The 19869-nt window shown below is 38.7% G+C and overlaps 1 protein-coding gene across 15 annotated transcripts in view; it reads right to left on the reverse strand.

The window, feature by feature from the left end:
* Positions 1-19869, reverse strand: part of PARD3 (par-3 family cell polarity regulator) — a 467913-nt gene that overhangs the window by 86359 nt on the left and 361685 nt on the right. For all 15 annotated transcript variants that reach the window (XM_087778504.1, XM_087778469.1, XM_087778511.1 and 12 more), the window contains one exon: positions 15118-15375. In XM_087778504.1, coding sequence (XP_087634630.1) covers positions 15118-15375 — 258 coding nt within the window. The remainder of the gene's footprint in view (positions 1-15117; positions 15376-19869) is intronic.

Here is a 19869-nt window from a genome sequence, read left to right on the forward strand (position 1 = left end):
ACCCAGACAAATAGAAGCAAATAGAAACTCTATTCTGCTGTTCATGCAAGCCTGTTCACAAAATGCCTCCCATAGGCTGCTTTCCACCAGCCCTGCTATTTCATTTAATCCGTTCAGTCCTGAAGGATCAACTTAGGCAATTAGACAAGGGATTTGGGCTCTGAGGGATAATTGGATGACTTGCATGCAATAAACTTCTTCCACGCTCTCTTCACTTTTTTCTTTTGTTCTCTTTGCTCATCCCTTTGTTTCTCATCATTAATTTTTTTAATCAAGTTTGCAGCACCCTTGCAGATACAGCAAGATAGTAATGTGACCGAGCAGCGAGAACCTAAACACCTACACTGCGGCTCCTGCTGTTTCATGCCTCTCTAAACTGTTCTGATGTGATACCAAAGGGAAGAGCAGCTGAATTTAGATGATGGGATGCAGCAGTGAAGGCTTCATTTTTGTATCTGCAGCAGTGCTGAAGCTGGGAGGAAGGAACGAATGAGCTCTGATGTCTTTGCCTAGTCTCAGGTGAATCCTGGAGGAAAGCTCATACGGGGGGGGGGGGGGGGGGGGGGGGGGAGTATTACAGCAGAATGTAATTGGTTGTATTCTGGTGAATTGTGTGAGAATTATATCATGGCCAAGGAGTTTACTGACATAGATTAAGCACTGCTGAAATGTAATTACCTTTCTTTTCCCCCTATAACTACCTTCATCCTCACTCCTTGTCATCTCCAAGTCCCAGTCTGGGAGCTCTTTGTGCCTCAGACACACCACCTCATTCTCACTCTTTAGTCCTCAGCCTGATGCTTCTAACTTCCATTTCCTCCTGTTTTGACATGTTCGTCTCACATCAACCACTTCCCTCACGTCATCTTTCCTAATATCTTATTTATTTACTGTATAAAATTGCCTTCCTCTGCTCACGTGATTTTAAATTTCTCTTAACTCCTTTTATTTCCTGTACGCCAGCACAATTTGTCAGTCTGGGTACACAGCAAAGTTTAAAATCACATGCAAGTTTCAACATCTCCCTCTAATATTACAATATAATTCTCTTTTATAATAAATGTCAGTGAAATATTAATGATCGCTATGCTATCAACCATAAAAAGTAATAGCAACAAAAAATAAAAATCGGATCTTAAACCGCCTAGCTTAAATGTGTAGAGATTGCGTAACCAACTGCTGAATGTGCAGAAGTCCTTTTCAGTGCACATCTGTAAGGAATACAAATATTGCAGCCACAGCTACCGAGACTTCGCTCAACCCGTAGCAAAGTTTTCCTTCTAGATGTCCACATTCAGTCTGACAAGAGCAAATAGACACAATATCCTGCGTACCTCCTCTGAAGAGCTGCTCAGGTAACACTGACAGGCATAATAGGAAATTAGGACAGACTGTACACAACCTTGTGAAATGCTGTAGGTTTCTTACAAATGAAAAACACCCATTAAAAACAAGGTCAAGAGCAAAACAAAATTTATTTCTCCTACTACTAGAGATAGGTATTCAAGAGCTAGCCATCTTCAGATGAAAGTATGGGGGCTTTTAAGATGAGATAAATATCTTACTGAGAAATAAATTGAAAAATACTTTGCAGAGTTCTTGTATGACTGGGGGGAGCATGCAGCTCTGCTCTCCATATCTCCTCAGTGAAGAGCAGGTTTGAGTAGCTCAGGCAGAATGCTGGAGGATGTGACTGTTGAGTTGCTTCAAATCGTACTCCTGTGCTCTGCACAGAGAACATAAATTGACTGAAGATGGAGTAATGAACTAAGAAGGTGAAATATGAAAAATATGATTAAACCAAGCTCACAAAAGGAGAGATGTTGCATTTGTGTCCGAATAGAGAAGGAAAGGAAGACGGTAAGGGCTTGTCTCTTTTGTGGTGCGATGTGGTAGTATCTGAGCTAGCTTTTGTCTTTGCAGCAGTCTAAACACCACAACAGAGGTCTCAGCAGTAGCTAATTTACCCTGTTCTGTGACTAAGGAACACATATAAAAATCATTTTTTCCTCTTTCCTTAGGATCTCAAGGGATGCCCTCAGATAGGTACTGGGAATTTCAGACACTTTCTGTCTTTCTACCCTAGACCCCAGTACCTTCAAAAGAACATGGAGGCTATAAAATAAAAATTTAGGTTAAATACCAGGCGATTGTCTTCTCAGCCAAGAGCTATAAAAGGAGTAGGCTATCTCTCCACATAAAGCTGGTGGACAAATCCCATTTCAAAGTGACTGAATGTGCACTACACAAGTGATGGAATAAACCACAGTAGGAATCAATTCCATGTACGGAGGGAGTCAGACCCAGTGACTAACAAGGTCTTTTCTATAACTCAGTAGAAAATGGTTTCTGGAAGAATATCACCAGGCACTTCTCACAAGCGTACAGGTGTTAACCTTGGTGCCCTGGCCATGTTCCAGCTCAGGTAATTACCTTTTTCACTTAAATTCTCCTTCCAGACTCGCCTGGCTTGTCTCCACTCTCTGGCCCTGATTTATATGCAATTAAACAGCAGCAGTGTTTCACTGTGCAGGTGGTTGCTTGTCAGCACAGGGAGTGGTGAGGGGATCAGCCGTGGAGTGAAATGGTTGCTATATTGACTACAAGTCCCCATTAAAGGTTATGAAGTTCTTTAGGATCCTTGCAAATATACTACCTAGATGAAAGACAACCCTGTATAGACCATCCTATGCCTCATCTGTGCTTATGAGGAGGGTGGTTGATTTTTTTTTCCCCCGAGGGTGGGAGGATAGCTGGCTCCCCTTCATCACAGCAAGCTCAGCAGGCAGCTTCCTCTCCCCGCTCACCGTCCTGCAGCGCTCCTGATCCGTGCAGGAGAGTTGTTTCATTTCCCCCCTCCCTCTCCTCTGGTGCAGCCCTTCAGCTCTGCAGGAGGCACCCACGTCTCCTGAGGCTCGGTTCCTGCAATGCCACAGCCTTCACCATCTGCAAATTTTAGCTCATGAACAAATGTAGGTGAGCAAGGCTTTGAGAAATGCTTGGAAGCCTTTGTTTCACAATTCCCTGCCAACACAGTATCACTTATGATTTTTTTGTCCAGAAAATTGTGCAGATGAGCTGCAGAACCTCAGTGTTAAAAGAGAAATATTGAAAATCCTTTAGCAGAAGACAGGCTGTCACAGCAGCAGGTCCCATGAGGCAGCAACCCTGCCTGTGCAGGAGAGCAACACAATTCTCCACCAGCAGAATGAGACTGACAGAAAAGCAAGAACTAAGTACGTATAAGGAGCATACGCAATCCAACAGCACACACAACTTTGAGTTGTTTTTTAAAAGTACTTTCAGATGTGCTATTTTTGGTAGAGCTGAATGCTGTATGCACAATACAAAACCCAAGAAATAAAGGAGAAAAGGCAGCTTCCCGGATTTCAAGAGGAATGAAGAATGATACTTTGTCCTCAAACTTTTTTGTCAAGTTTTGAATAGCGTAGTGGAGAAAAAGACAACGTATGTATTCAAAACAATTTGTGAGAAAGAAGCACGTACCTAAGTGTAACTCAGAAATATGGAAATACAAGAGGTGATTTAAGAAAAAACCAACTTTGGCAATCATTCTAGGAAAAGTTCAATGTTAACAATGAAGTACTACTTTGTAAGGTAATCGTTATTATTTTGAAAATTTCTTTTGATGCCTGAAATTTGAATCTGTTGTTTCATATTCCAAATCTTACAGAAACTGATTAATTTTATTATTTAACACACACACCAGACTTTTCTCAGAGTTGCACAGCAATAGGATGAGAGGAAACGGACACAAACTAGAGCACGGGAAGTTCTGATGTGAGAAGCTTTTTCTTTTTTTTTTTTTTTTTTTTTTTCCAGCTAGCACGAAGCTGGTCAAATATGGGAACAGGCACCCAGGGAGCTGGATGAAATCTCCATCCCCAGAGATATTCAGGATACAACTGCAGCCCTGAGCAACCTGACCTGATCAAAACTGCTCCGAGGAGGGGGTTGGACTAGGTGAGCTCTGGAGCTCACCTCCTCTGGAGCGGAGGAATTTTTAGAGAAGATTTTTTTATACGTATACATATAGCAGACAGAAATGCACACACACAGAAAAAGTCTGCCACAGCTAAACACATTCATGTATATGCATCTTATTCTGCACATGTGTAAGTGCTCTGCTGAATGTGGACACACACTCACATATGATATGCTACATAGATGATGGAGGCATCTGAGTATGAGAAGGACTATTAAAAAACATAAGCATGAGCTCCGATAAAGTAGGATTATTCCTGACACTGAATGCAGTCTTGGTTTTACCTATTTTCCTGTTAAATTCTGACATCTTAAGCTGCAGCAATTTTAACTACATCAGAATAGTGCAACTAATGAAAGCTAATGGAATTCAGTCTGCGTGAACTGTTCAATGTGGCTTAAGAGGAGAAACAACAATTTAGCTCTGACCATCTAAGCAAGACTTAGACAACATTTTTTGAAATTCTAATTAGACTGGATTGAGGAAAATTGCTACAAATAAGAAAAGGAGGGCTCTGCCCTAAATCACAGTGCATGCAGAGAACAGGCATCGACGGCATCCACCAAGTGTGACATGCTTTTCACGAGTGAGAGATGAGCAAAGGAAAATGAAGCTTGCGACTGTTCTCCAGCCACCCCCAGAAAAGGATCAGGGTACAGTCCATGGCACTTGGACTGCTTCAACCCACTACTTCTGCTGGTGCTGAGTAACCAACCACTGGTTGTTTTAACATGGTACCTGAATGGAAAGTTTCCTGGATACTACTCTACAGGGAGACCTTCCAAGAAGAAACAGGTTATGAATCTCAACTTAAAATAGTAACACAAATGCATTTTGGGACTAGAAATTACCAGAGCATGATAATGTAGACAAAACTTAGATGAACAGCCCTACTAAAGTGAAAAGAGCAATTTCTTGTAATTGTACATCCTTTCACAAAATGCCTTTGCATAAATTCCCATAATTGCTTTTCTTCATGATCCCCCAAAGATTTAGATACAAAACATTACTTACAGCACTGTTTTAATTCTGAGTTAGTTTTAGATGAACTATAAAGGCCTAACATAGTGACTGTGCAATCTTACTGACTGTACCAACTCTCTTAATTTCCCTCTATCATCTCTCTAATATTTTTGCCTCACTTGTCATATATAAAACCATACATGTCCTCAATTTTTAATATGTCTATTTGAGAATTTATACTTTATCAGACACAGAGATTGAAAAAAACATTAGTAAAAGTAAATGCATGGAAAGTTGCTTGCACAGAAAAGAAGCCTCTGTCTTAAGTACAGTTTTAAAAAAGTTGGATCAATTAGCAATCTGTGAACGTTAGAAACATCTTAACAATGTCTCAAAGATGAAAGAGCGTATCACAGAATGAGGAAAGGGGGAAAAATTAAATTATGTCTGCAGTCATAATGAATCAAAGCCCAGAAGGTGGTCTCCGAATCAGCAGGTTTTGATGAAATATTAAGGAAAATTATTATTGATGAAAAATGAATAAGCTCTTTTTGATTTTTGCAACCTTTAAATCACACTTTGCTAATTAAAATAGCTTCAATGCATCCCTCCACTCCTTGATGGGCATTTAGCAATCCTTAGAAACGGGTGGGTTAATTTGACAACATTTTAGCAAATATGCATAGAGTATATCTTAAGCAAGCAGACACAGCACCGTTTAAGATGGTGTACAAAATAATACATAGCTAAACCTTCTCTTTCTTTTTCCTTTTTCTCTCTTTTTTTTTTTTTTTAACACCATATCTACTAATACAATTACAAAGTAATGACAGGCAGCTTCTGCATGTTTCCTCTGCAGCATACAATAACCAGTAATATATACTACAACTATTAATGAGCCATGAACTATGTCTCAGGAAATAAAGACCGATGCTACTATTTTCTCTTCTCCTTTGTTTGCTGGGTCAGAGCGCTTTTAGGACAATTACTCCTCCTACCTAGGAGGCCTGTTACTGTGGGTACTGCGATCTTCTGCAAATAAATTTCCTTCCCAAAGGTAAGTGGAAATGAGAAGTGTGAGGAACATTAGTTCTCATATCCCTTGAAGTCGTACGGATTCTAATTGCTTTTTAAAATGTTGGTAGTAGTTATCCTGCATTCTCTTCTCATCCCAGTTTGTGCTGTGCTTCCCTTTAAAGGGAAACCTAGGAATGAGGGAAGGCTGTAATCGAGACCAAATTGTTGCACACAGAAGACATTTCATTACAGAATGTGATGCAACTCAGGTGTGCTGCGCATTATTGTTACAAAACTATACACAAAAATTAAAATGAAGCAAAATCTGCTCCTTTGCTTTTTCTTTCATAAATTAAGTCTTACATGTTATACCACCATCTAAACTCTGGGCAGATGAAATTACCTATCCATTACAAATATGTGATCTATTTACTGTGATAACATTTCATATATCCATCATGTAAGAAAGACTTCTATGAACGCATCAGATTGAAAAGCTATTTAAATGTCACTAGTATTTTAAGGAATGAAAAAAAATTCATGGCAAGTAAGTCAGTCTGACATTAGAACAACATTTTTCAGAAATATATAATCATATAAAATAGATCATGCAAGAAACCTTTTAATATCTCACATCATAGTGTTCGAGCCTTAAGGAACAAGATTTCAAACACCTTATAAACCAATTCTTTAACAATATGCTATGAAGTATAATGCTCCAGTAATATACACTGTTTTCTGAGTGACGAATGGAAAAGCACTGATTTTCAACTTTCTAACCAAGAACAAACTGAAATGAGATCTTTCAGCAATTTCTCCATTTCCAGGGTTTCCAATGTGGTATGTTTCATAAGCACCCATTCAATGCGTTTACAAGATGTTAAAAGGAATTAACCACCCCCCCCCAACGTATATGTAATGATGTTATTTTCCTTCCTAAAATTTACTGCAGAGGATTCCTCCCTACAATTAGACTCCACCACTTCTGCCAGTGACAAACTACTTTGACTGTAAGCAGGATAGTTTTTAAGTCACATAAACAAACAAGACTGGCCATAAGGATAAACAATGTAGTTAAATATAGTTTGTCTCATCTGTGAAGGAAATACCATTCAAAAAAAAGGACAGAATAAAAAACCTTCCAAAAATCTCCAACATTAGAAGAACATACATAAAAAATTAATTTTTATTTTATTTTTCACCCATTAACCTACATTAATGTAAAGATCTAACTTCAAATTGTATATTTAGTTTTAGCAAGAGGAAAGACAGGATTCAGTGAACACACAGCACTCCCTCCAAGCTCTGCCTGTGCACCCCTCTCCTATAATCAGACAACTCTAAAATGCAATCCCCCAGTTCTTTAAATGCTTGGAGAGGAGAAGCTTGAATCCTTCACCAAAGAGGAACAGATGGGTTGACTGGAGGGACATAAAAGATAGGAGAATCATAAATTTGTATTCTATTTAGAAAGGGCCACATTCAACAGCAACAGCAAATTAAACTGATTAAATTATGGTGTTCAAGTGCTGCATAACATCAGTTTGCAATCCAAATTTTGGTTAGCAGGAATAGCAAAGAACAGATTTTAACAGTTTACACTGGTACGATCAAAGCACTTCATTTAATGAATGGGACAGCCTTTGCTTTTTCAGCTTTGTGTACTCAAATATTCCCCATAATTTTCTCAGGATGAAGAACTCCAAATTGTACTGATGGCATTAGTGGGAAATAAAGATGTGCATGTTACACACATAGCTGTTTTTTCGGACTGCAATCTCAAGACATACAATAACCATTCGATGCCTGAGACATTGCCTTTTCTAGTTTTTATATCATGTTTTGTTTCATACTAGGATATATAACTTAAGTTTTCTTTTTTTTTTTTTAATTAAATGCTGCCTTCTACCATCTGAAAAAACTGTGAAGGTTGTTCTCCTTTTTTCTCCAAGCAACAAAACGCCCAACTGATCTATATCTGTGTGCAAATTGCACTAATATACCAATGAAAAATATTATACATAATTCAGTTACAATGTATTTAAAATCCTAATATATATTATACCCTTAAATGGATGAAAGTGACAGGTTTTGACCTACCCTTTAAAGTATAGTCTCTCATCATAAGCAGTAGCTGCATTTAAAGAACTGAAAATCACAAACCTAAACGAATACTCCTGATTTCCAGCAAAGGGAGCTCGTTAGCAGTCGCTCAGAAGTAAGGGGGCACTAAGGGCACGTTCGGGTGGGTCCCACTTCACCCCCTCGTTTTGTAACCCCGAGCGGGAAGTTCATCTCTCTCTTATCTTTCTGTCCGTTTTCCCACTGCAACCATTTGTAGACTTACTAACTCGGACTGCTTTTGTAAAAACAAACAAATAGCTGTCACACTTCAGATTACACGGCAAGCTGACTGAAGGAGAGAGGAAGCAAAAGCATCGGGGTTTAAGTGAGGCTGTGGCTGTGGTAAATGGAGAAAGACGTGGTTCTCACAACTGTATCAGTGCTTGGTATCTATTCAGAAAGAAACCAGGACTTTCAAGTAATTAAAATGGGAGACCTGAATAGAGTTCACTGTAAGTCTGCCATTTACTCCACCAAAGTGGTGACCCAAACAGGGAGTGCAATTGCATACTTTCACAATAGGGAGCCTACATAAATCCTCATGAATTTATATTAAAACTTGTCTTATATTCTATCAAGATAGAAGAACAAAAGAAAACAACCAACCTAAGATAATAAAATGCCAATGCTAATAGTGTCTATTGGGTTCTAAATACACGGGTCTATAAGAGACCAAGCTAATTTTTAGGCAGTCCTGGGGGCAAGGATTACTGGCTTATAGGATGAAGGGTAGAGGAACAAAAAAACCCAATGTGTTAGTGCTAAAGTGAAATTAAACACCATGAAGAGTCTCACAGAGGCTCTAACTAATCCTTCTCTGGGTTATCACAGACAGAGGCGGAAAAATACCACAATGACTTCCAAGTATTATTTTTCAGTTTTACATGTTAGAGAACTGCAAATAGTTTTCATTAACCCAGTGCTCTCCACCAGGTTGTCTTGGAAAGTCTGTTTGATTATCCCATAATGGCATATGTGCCATTTTCTAGGCCAGGAAAGTCTTTCCAGAAGCCATATTCTCACAGGAATGAAGCTTTGTTATGCCACAAAAGGGTGACGCTCACTGGAAGATAAGGATTTAAAACCTATTATTATTAATTTCTGTAACATTACTGATTATTTAGGGAGCTTGGATAACAAACAGGTCCCTGCTCTGAAATGCTTGCAAGCTAATCAAGTATTTACAGCATATTTACCCACAAGTGGTACCTTCCCCTGGGAGCATGTCATCCGTAGGGCTCTGACAGCAGAGGGTGATACACAATGAAGAACAAGGGATCCAAGTGTAGGAAAACACTTCCACATCAGCGAACAGAAGTAAACAGAGGTAGGAGGAAAGAGCTTACTCATAATCTTATTCAACCTAGGTTGTTAGCCTTCTGCACAGCTCTGCAGGTTTTAAATGTCATTGGTTAGACGGTTTACAGTGCCGTGGCCTTTCCGTTCATGAAAGCACTCTTCAAGTCAACTTCCAGAACCGTCAAAAAAAATCTCTTCATTTAAGAAACAAGAAACATCCTAGCATTTACAGGATGCATCACCCTGAGTAATAACTCCTATCTCCATCTACAGTGGGCCTGGCAGTAAGCTCAGATTCCTATGCATAGACGATCCCACAGACTTAAGAACACTCCTGTGACTGACACTACTAATAAAGAAGTTTAATATAGCTGCACAAGCGCCTTGTTTTTTTAACAAATATTTATCCAGGCATGGCAATATAGTATTTCATAGCTTTCATGACCCATTCTGCTATTGCTAAGAGTTATTTAACACACACTAGAAAGACAGGGTCTGCTTATTTCACTTTTTACGTATTCCTATATTATATTAGAGTGTTTCTTTCCAGGTTCCAGGATTCATTACTCTCATGCCAATTTAAGCACAAAGATACTACCGAGTGAATAACAGTTAACATCTAAATAAAATGTTCTCCTTTTCTTTTGGGAAAAGCAGCAAGCAAAGTATGTGGCCTGACCCTAAAAACAGCGTCTTGCCTCTTCCCACCGAACAGATGACAGTTAAAGCAAGTGGGGTTATTTTCGGTTCCCAAATATTCCTTTGACATAACTTGATTCCACTTCTGATAGAAAAGAAACCAGTTCATAAAGGTCTCCCTTTCTAAAATGAACATTTTTTCTTCTTAATGGCAAAATGCATGCAAAAAGCATATGATTATGGTATTTATGTTTCCATTAAAATGTCCTCAGCAAGTTGGGGGAGTCTAGCCTACTATTTTCAAGCTATTTAGATTTACAGCAGCACAGTGCCTATTTTATTTCAATTGTATTTCAGGACAATGCACTCTTGGCGGGAAATGATTACACAGTGACAGCCAGTAAATGTCCATTAGGAGTTGTCGTTCTACATACTGCTCAGCTATGGATGTCAGGTGATGGCTATAAAACCCCATTGTATAGCATCATTGTCATCTACATGAAAAACACTATTGATCAGTAGTGCAGCTTCTCTGCTGTATGATGCAAAGCATACTAGAGACATTTTTTCAGCTAAGCTAAAAGCTTTATACACAAGAACACAGTTCTCGAGACACTTCTTTCCTGAACTGTAAAATAAACATAGATTATACATTCCACCTCGATTTTGCTCTGTTAATCCCTAACATAAAAAGTTGGTAAGTGAAAAAAACTTCTTAGCAGCCTGTCTCTGTAAGCTATCAATACACAGAACAGAGCTAATGTCACAAGGGCAGCTGATGTATAGGCAGCTATACTGATCACCGATCACTCCCAACAGATTTTATTCATTTCTTTATTGCTAGAGCTTCATTTCCCCTGAGCAGTAAACTCCTCCCCTGTTAAGGAAAATCATCTGCTTTAATTCTTTAGGATCCAGATCAGAAAACAGCTTTTTTAGTGCTATTGGAGAGACTTGCTATGACTAGTGTAACTGGAATTTAAAATGTGTTTCAAGATTCACAGGAGCTACACGTATGCATGGATTATGTAAGAAGCCCAAAATAAAGAACCTCCCATATTTCAACTACATATTTAACAGATAATAACTACCACTGAAAAACCAAACCAACCAACCAAACACCCTCTCCGAACCCCACCAATATCCATGAATAATTTAACTGATCCAACATGAAGCTGTTTTAGAATTGCTTTAATGCAAATTTAAGTCTTGTAAGGATATTCTTAAGTAAAATTTACTATGTATAGCAGGTTTTTTTATAGCTATTGCTGGTAAGATGGGTGAAGCAATGTTACTTACACACACATAGTGATGTGCAAGTCTCCAATGAGTAAGTTAGCATCTCTTTCTCCTTTCCTGTATTTTGGCATTATACAATCCACTTTCTAACTTAGAGAAATGAACAGACAAACTGTTTAAGGAATAATCATTTTCTTCTTACTGTTTTGTACTGTCAGTCTACAACTGCAGAGCTTGAGATACATACAAATATAAAATACATCCAAGAAGAAGAATGAAGAAATAGGCCTGGTTTTAACACCGGTTTCAAGTTAGGTTATAAAATAACTTGGGGGACCCCTGCTTGACAATTTGACAGTACCATCATTTGGTGAAGCACTATAATAGTTGTCCTCATAATATCCATAAACTTGCAAAAAATAATTCTGATGAGCGGTTTACATACTTGTCTTCCACTTTGTTATCATTCATATGCCATGACACAGTTAAACTTATATCAGTTGGTGGCATGTGTTGATGAAAATAAGAGAGAAGTTGAAGGAATATTAAAGAAAAACAAACCCTGACAAGGCCTCACACACAGGCACAGTAATTCTCTTGCAAGTTAAGGAAAAATTTGTCATAAGTGTTCAGCAATGGTATGCAAACTATTATGGGACATTTTGTTATAGGTTTCTTTGTAATAGACTTTTAAATAACCTTTTGGAAATAGTTAAATGTCAAATTTTGTTTAGCACTAAGCACCAAACTGTAATAGAAATAACATTTCCCATATAAACAATGCTGCTTTTAATATGAACGTGCTAAAGATTTGAGACAGCCTGGCCGTTACCAGCTCCTGGCAGTTCAGCGCAAGGGTAACGCACTGTGAGTGATTCCCTTCCCATCCACAAAGGCTGGAAGCGACTGTTTCCATTTAGGTGACCAGGTGACCTCTGAAACACCCAGAGGAAAGGAAAGGATGGCAGGGCAAAGGGGTAAAACACAGGGAAAACAGTGCCCACCGAAGGTGAATGCTAATGTAAACAATATTTTAAGGATGCAGAACTGCAACCAACTATTTCTGCTCAAATTTCTTGCATTATCAGGATAAATCAGACTGCAGAGAAGACAGCTCTGTGGAGAAGAGTCTTGTGAAGAGGCCCTTGGATGCCTGGTGTGGTAAGGGCCATCACGGGAGATGCCAAGTGAAGGGAGAAGGTCTCACTGCTGGAAAGGGACAGCAAGAAAGAAGTTGCAATGCACGTGGGGTGAGGAGCCAGGTATCCTACAGACAGGGAGACAATTCAGGTAAAAAGCACCTCAGGCCTACACGGCCACAACTATTTCTTAAAATGATGCTCAGATGATACTTTCTTAATAGATCTAAGATAAAGCCTGTAAAACACAGAGAAGCCTTGGGAAGATAGCCCAGCCGCGATCCAGGCTCTCCCACTGAACATTACACGGGGTCAAGCTCCCAGACGTCCTTCACACACCTCAAGGAAGCCTGAAACCTGCCCCCTCACGGCTGTTACATCTCCTCCATGCCCAAAGCAGGTGACTTGGTCTCTCAGCAGTGGGCCCGATGTACAGACCTGACTTCTGGGAGAGTTAAATTTGAGCCTGAGATTGCCAGGTTGCTGCAACATTCCCCAAAAGGTCTTCTAGAGCCAGCTGGGATTCACCAGCTCTGCAGTTTGGCTGCTAATAAAGGTGTGAGGAGAGAGGGAAACACCTTCATGCCTCAGACCCCCGAACAGCTACTTCAGAGCACATTTATAGCAAATAATAATATTTTTCTATCATCTGAATTGCCTATTTCTTTCCAGGTGTTTCTTGCTGAATCTGTAATCCTCCCTTTATCACGGGACTGGCGGTGGCTCTTCTTGCCCCAGTTCTAGTCTCTGACTTGCATTTTCTCCCTCTGCTCAAGCCCGTTGTGCACACCGGGTCTTTCCTTTTGTCACAGCGTGATCCAGCTGTGAGAGACGGGGCCCTCTGTGCACCAGGAGCCGCCTGAATGTGCAGAACTACGACACTGCTCTTCAGTCCTACCCTTATGATTAACATCAGGTTCCCCTGGTACTCCGTTATCTTCAGTTTTACTCACTCTCTCCTGACTCTTTTATCAGCAATCACACAGAGTTAGCTAGGTCATGCAGGTCTTACATTTCACCGTGCCAGGTTTGCATCAAAGAACTTTTTTTTTTGTTGATGTGACATTGATGCCATTCAACTCAGGCATGAAACACTGCCTTTGGTCTAACAAAAACAGCCGTGAGAGTCACCACGTGGCAGCCATATCCAACCAAGCTATCTTGATTTCCAAAGGCACAAAAGTGCTGAAATGTCAGGCACTTGGGCATACCAGCGCCAGTCAATATAAGGCTAAGGAATATAACATTTCAAGGGCACAGATGAAGCTGTCATCTTTTAAAATTATTTTGCTTCCTTCACCAAAATAATGTACTTATCCACAATATATAAATTATGTTTATTTAATATGTAAAGTAGACCTTTTACACAGTGCAGTACAAGCGAACAGTACGATTGAGAAAATAAAAAGGCAGTTGCACTACTGAATTTTAGTAAAAACTTATGCATTCGACAATGCATCTGAGATTTTCTTATTTGTCATGTTAGAGGATGTATCTCTACCAATATTATGTAAAGGAACTTTTCAAAATAGATCTAGTGGAGGGTTAAACACACCAATCTCAGTCCTCAAGTAAAAAAGTTTTAGACAATTAGCTGAACTCTGCATGACAACTACTTTCCTTAAGACCAAATACAAATGACTCCGTTACCACCCAGAACAGAATATGCAAGAAGAACACCAGTACTCATGTAGAGCTACACAGATCTCAAACACTGCAACCAAAGACACTGCTTTGCTGATTTAACTGAAAGTCCAGTATTTTTTTCTTTTTATGGAAAGAATGGGGTAGGAAACAAAACGAGTAGTTTTACTATGAGCCAAATTAATAACCCCTGACTGAGTTAATGATACCTCCTGCACTAGAATTTTAGTGTTAGCTTTTGTAAAGCTGAGAAAATGCAGAACTGCAAGATCATAGATGTAAGCCAAGAAAACAGATGTATTTTCATTGTTAAAGTACAAAAAAGCTGTGAATTTTGCCTTTGGTTATTTCTACTTTATGTTCATTTACATCCCTGTTTTAGCTTCAGGTTTTCAAATGAACTCAAAACTCCATCAACAGAAACCGGAATTTTGCCCAATTTCAGCATAAAACCAAGCACAACTTAGTTGTGATAACATAACCACAGGAAGAGTATAAATCATAAGCTACAGCCCGAGAAGAGAAAGCAACTCATGAGTCAAGCCTGGAGTTTACTCACTTGGGTCTATATTTAATCAAAAAGCTCCGCCTGTTAGACTGAAGTTCAGGACTGTGGTAGGACTAGCATCCAGGTACGCTTTAGCCCACTTTTGTTTAACAACAAGAACTTTCCAGAAGTTTTGTAACTGCTGTGAATAGGCTGGAAATGTTGTATTCCACAACCATATCTGTTAGAGTCTGATAAATAAACCAGATGAAGTTACAAGTTTGAATTTAATTTAAATGATACCAAACGGTGACTCTAAAATTCCCAACCATCTGAAGAATGAGAAGAAAAGCAGCAGCTCTGCAGAAAATAACTTTCACGTCCCATTCTGTTACAGTTTGATTTGTGTGAGCTCAATAATTTTCCACATAAAGGCTTTTAAAAAACCATTAATAAAAATGCAGTTCTGACTTTCCAATTGATGTACAGTCATCTCCCATGACAAAAGCATTACAAAGGCGGATTTTGAAAGAGCCTATTGATTGATGTCTGGTGCCTACCTGTCTACAGGTGAAGACTTTGAATTCCGTGGTTTCTTCACTTGGGCATACAAGGCTTCCACTGTCTGCCCTTCCCTCGGGCTCTGTGGTCGCGTGTTCAGCGTTATCGTGCCACTATTTGAAGAAGAGTCATAGGAAGCAATCCCAGCATACATTGGGTCCACATCACAGCCAAATGTCCGGTTAAAATCCTGTATCTCTGCATAGTCACGTTCACGAGCTTGTCTCTCTCGAAATTCTCGAGTTTTTGCTTGAATTCTGAAAAATCAAGAGAGGGATGAAACTAATTTTTTTTCCCTCCGATCATTTGAAAGCAGCAGTTAACAGACACTTTTGGTAACCCATCTTAAAGAAAATCACTGAAGGGTTTCCAGCTTCAGTTTGTCATGGAGCCTCAGCCTCAGGTTTACCTTGGATATTGAAGTCTAGATTGAAGCAATGCTACAATCAACACTGGTCTTTAAGGAAGAAGTCTGATTAGCCACAGTCTTTTGTTTCAGTATTAAGTAAAAAAGGACTAGCCATAGTTGTTGGTAAACAGAGTTTACCTGTTGTCTTACGCATCTTAGGATGCCTGTGCTGTTACCTGACCTGTCTGAGAATGGCCTGACACCATTCACATCATGTTGTACTCCATCAAAACCTAACAGATTTAATGGTTCTAATGTCTGGTTTGAGAGATGAATTTTAATATACTTTCTTGGCCCAATACTACAAAAATCATACTTCTTTCAGAATTCAAAAACTTCATAAGGATAGGACACACACATATATATTTATGTATGCATGCATGCGGTAAACAGCAGAAGTAGATTCTTGTATGAATCATTTAAAATGTGCATGTTTTGTTTAAAATGTAAACAAACTGAATCTGGCATCTCTCAAAAGTAGGCAGTTTCTTCTCAGAAAGTAACAAAATATGCCTTATGTTAAAGTTACAAATGAAAGGTGATGCTGTACTGGGATTTTGTATCTAGGTGCACTTGTTTAGCTGTGTGATAAAAAGTGACAGATAAAAACAGATGACATTTAGGAATCTGACAAATACAAATTGAGCACAGGTCATATTTTCAAAAGCACACAAAGCTATTACTAAAATTTGATCTGGGCTTCAAAGTTTCTTTGGCATTTTAGAAAATTTGATGTATCACACACACATGCACAGTGATCTGAAAAAAAACAACACCCCCCCCAACATTGTCTCCCCAGACCAATTTAATGCTCTGTCATCATTGCAAAATGAAGCACTCAGCTGTCTCCTCCTTTCCATTAGTAAAATGTGCTCCTTTTTCATCTAATACAGCCATGGCTACAGAATGTGACAGCACCCATCCATTCAGACTACAGCTCTGCGCACCCGTGTTACATGCCATTTCCAAAGAGAGCTTGTTCACCAACTTTTAACAAGAGCAGCCTACTCAAAGTACGCTACTTTTGAAAGTAAACCTTGTCTCTTTTGGAAATAGAAAAGCCTTAAAGTTAGGTAACGTTGACAGTTTTGGCAGTTCTAAACTTAGCCCTGTTCAAGATTAGTCTTTGCAAAAAGAAAAGGGGATACACGAAGGGTGTGATTCGGGTTGCAGTTAAAGACATCAGAATTTAGGTGCCTGCAGTAGGTGAGGTCATGCCAGGGACTCCAGTCAGGAGGCTCCAGAGTTAAGCAGCTTGCACACTAGTTGGTGTGTCCTAGCGTGAAAGGAATAGCGCTATAAACGCTTGGGATGCTGTTGTCTAGGGCTCCTTTGGAAGCTTGGATACCCAGCCTTGATTCAGCTGCTCAAACATAGGCAGCTGTGGCCACCTGACATCCCTAGGTAATCCTGCTGGATCTCCAGCTGCTGGGCAAGAAGGACTTCTGTAGGTCCTTGTCACATCTGCCAGCCCCGTGCTGACGTCTCAGACACTGTGATAACTCAAATGACACAAGACGACTGTGTTCAAGCATGTGAATCCAGCCCTGAGCTGGTATGTGAACATCTAAGTTTAAGTGTCTTCATCAGACTGAGTCCCAAGCAAATTGTTCTTCCTATGCTAACAAAGATCGCCATAATGAAAGAAGGGAATAGGAGGATGGCACGGATAGGCAGACCTATTTTCCCCCCAAATCCCACAAGTATTGACCAAGGATACTGATTTGGGATACAACTGATTGGCTGAACTCCCTTCAGCAGCCAGTGCCATCTACGTAGATGGTTCAGTGATTCATTTACATGCCCCAAGTTATACCTCCTCATAATTCCTCTTTTTATGTTTACTACTACTGACTTGTGCATGACAACTCTCACTCATATTCAGTCACAGTGGAAAGAAAAACAACCATACCAAAAAAAAAAAAAAAAAGAAAGCAAATAAAAGAAAACTGAGAAAGTTTAACTTAAACCAACATAAATTTTTAATTTTGCAATTTTGAAAACACAAAATTATTTTCTTTACTGGTTGCTTTTTGTTTTAATAGGGAAAAATGGAAATGAAACTGTAACAGTATTCAGCTGACAGCATGTTCCTCCACAATTTCAGCTACATCGAACTGGAACTGTTTTTTTGTTTTTTGTTTAATTTACAGTGAAGAAGGACTCAAGTTTAAATCCAAAACCCATTTCATATTTAAACTGTGTTTCTGCATGCCTATTTTTTAAATAAAAACATATATTTTACATTTTCCTGTACTCCAACGCTGTAATTCAGAAATGTTACAACATTAATCACTTGGAAGGTATCTATGCAGAAGGAAAAACAGGCCTGAAAATGACCTGCGGTTGTTGATTCCTCTCTGCAGATTTCACTTCCAATTTGTAGTCCCGTATTAATTACCCTGTGGAGGAATACATTTGTCTATTGATATTTGTCCTCTGAATGGGAGAAGCAAAGGAAATCAGAAATTTCCTAGATATTGGTAGATTTTATTTCAATGGACAATGTATCATCACATACTGGAACACTGGCTGACACCAATTTGAGTAAAAAAACACCCCATGTATTTTAGATAACCAAGATTTCAGTGTATGAAATCTGACAGCATAGCAATAATGTGGCATAGAGGAACTCAGTCAGAAGAAAACATTATCTAAAGTGCTTATAAATCAGAATTACCTGGTGATAACTGGTGATATTGGCCTCAGCGTTACACTGACTGCCATGAGAGATGCCAGTGAACTTATCTAACTATTGACCATGAATATCACATCACTCTCCACAGATGTAGACCTGAGTGTTCCCCGTTTCACGTTAACCAAGTTTTCTCATGTATCTGCTTATCGGCTAGTTAATACATTTGGATATAGCACCATTTGCAGCAAGAACATGAAGATTTTCCCATGCATAGTTCCATGAGGGATACTTATTCCTATTAAAGTGGGAGAGAACTGATTGTTGAAGTGTTATGCAAGTAATTATGTTTATATCCACCAGGAAAATTTTTAGAATATTTTCTACAATTGCTAATACAATGTGTTAATACACATATACGTAGTACTAAAAATCAGAGTCTAAATGCATTATAAATCTTACTGCTAATTATAACCAAAGTACCCAGTAACCATTTGCAGTAAGTAACATTTAACAAAGGAAAACCCTAAAGTGAAACTACAAGATGTTCGACAATACCGACACCCAAAATGTTCTGGTTTTTTAATGGATTTTTTGTGCTTTACATTTAAACCACTGCACAAATCTTATGACTTTCACATGACAAAGTATAGGTATTCTGACTACTTCACACATTTTTGAATATTGTTTAAAATACAGCTTTGTTTTTTGCCTTCTCCAGGACATACTCAAACATTATGTGGCCAAACTTAGAGGAACCAAATGACCAGGGAAAAATACATACATATATTCTTGAAAAGAATAAAAGCTATCAGCTGAATATTGCATTTTTCCTTTTGCAATTATGATAGCTTTTAATTCTGAATACATTTTTATATAAGAACCTGAACTTATTGCGATGTTATTTTTTATGTTGACCCCTCCTGTTGTGTGCATGTGTGTGTACATGCATGATATTGCCTAAATCATTTGTGAGCATATACTGAATTAAGTATACATTCAGGAAATGCCAGGGCAGAGTATTGTGGGAAAGATTAAAATGATTATGTAAACACACTGTGCAGCACAGATGAGAACCTGGAATTTGCTCTGTACTTCAGCCCTAATCAGCAATGCTCCTGCTATTGAAATCCAGTATCTGGAGAAGTGTTTGACCACAGTGCTTCAGTTTCACAATGTGGATATGTGTATTAAGCTGTCTTCACTGAATTTTATTCCTTCATGACATGGCACAATAAAAATACATATGTCTGAAATTTCAGATCAGCCAATTTTGAGGATTTATGGCCTTCCTATGGATTTTGTGTGGGTTTAACAATAATAATAATGCTTAGCATTCACATAACCCTTTTCATCTTCAAAGAATTTTGCAAAAACTGCTAATCAATTTTGCAGTGTTTAAATGAAACTGAACTTTTAAAAACACAAAAGCTATCCCAAGAAGTTTCTAAACCCTTCTTGCTGAAGTGTTAATACTGAAAATGTCAACAACGTACTGTCGTGCTTTTGAGACTCAAATTATAACGTTCAATAAAGTATAAACTATCCTCATGCATTTGCGTGCCATTCAGTTCAAAAGCTAATGATAACTGCTTCAAATGACAATATCGTTAGCTGTAGAACTTCCTATAATTATTAGAAAAGCTTTTCATTGCAAGCTAATCCAGTAGTGATAGACATACATACCCATTGTATAGTGATTCCTAT

This window comes from Nipponia nippon, unplaced genomic scaffold, assembly GCF_047370975.1.
Source record: "Nipponia nippon isolate SJK-2023a ecotype South Korea unplaced genomic scaffold, ASM4737097v1 scaffold_1, whole genome shotgun sequence".
NCBI lineage: Eukaryota > Metazoa > Chordata > Aves > Pelecaniformes > Threskiornithidae > Nipponia > Nipponia nippon.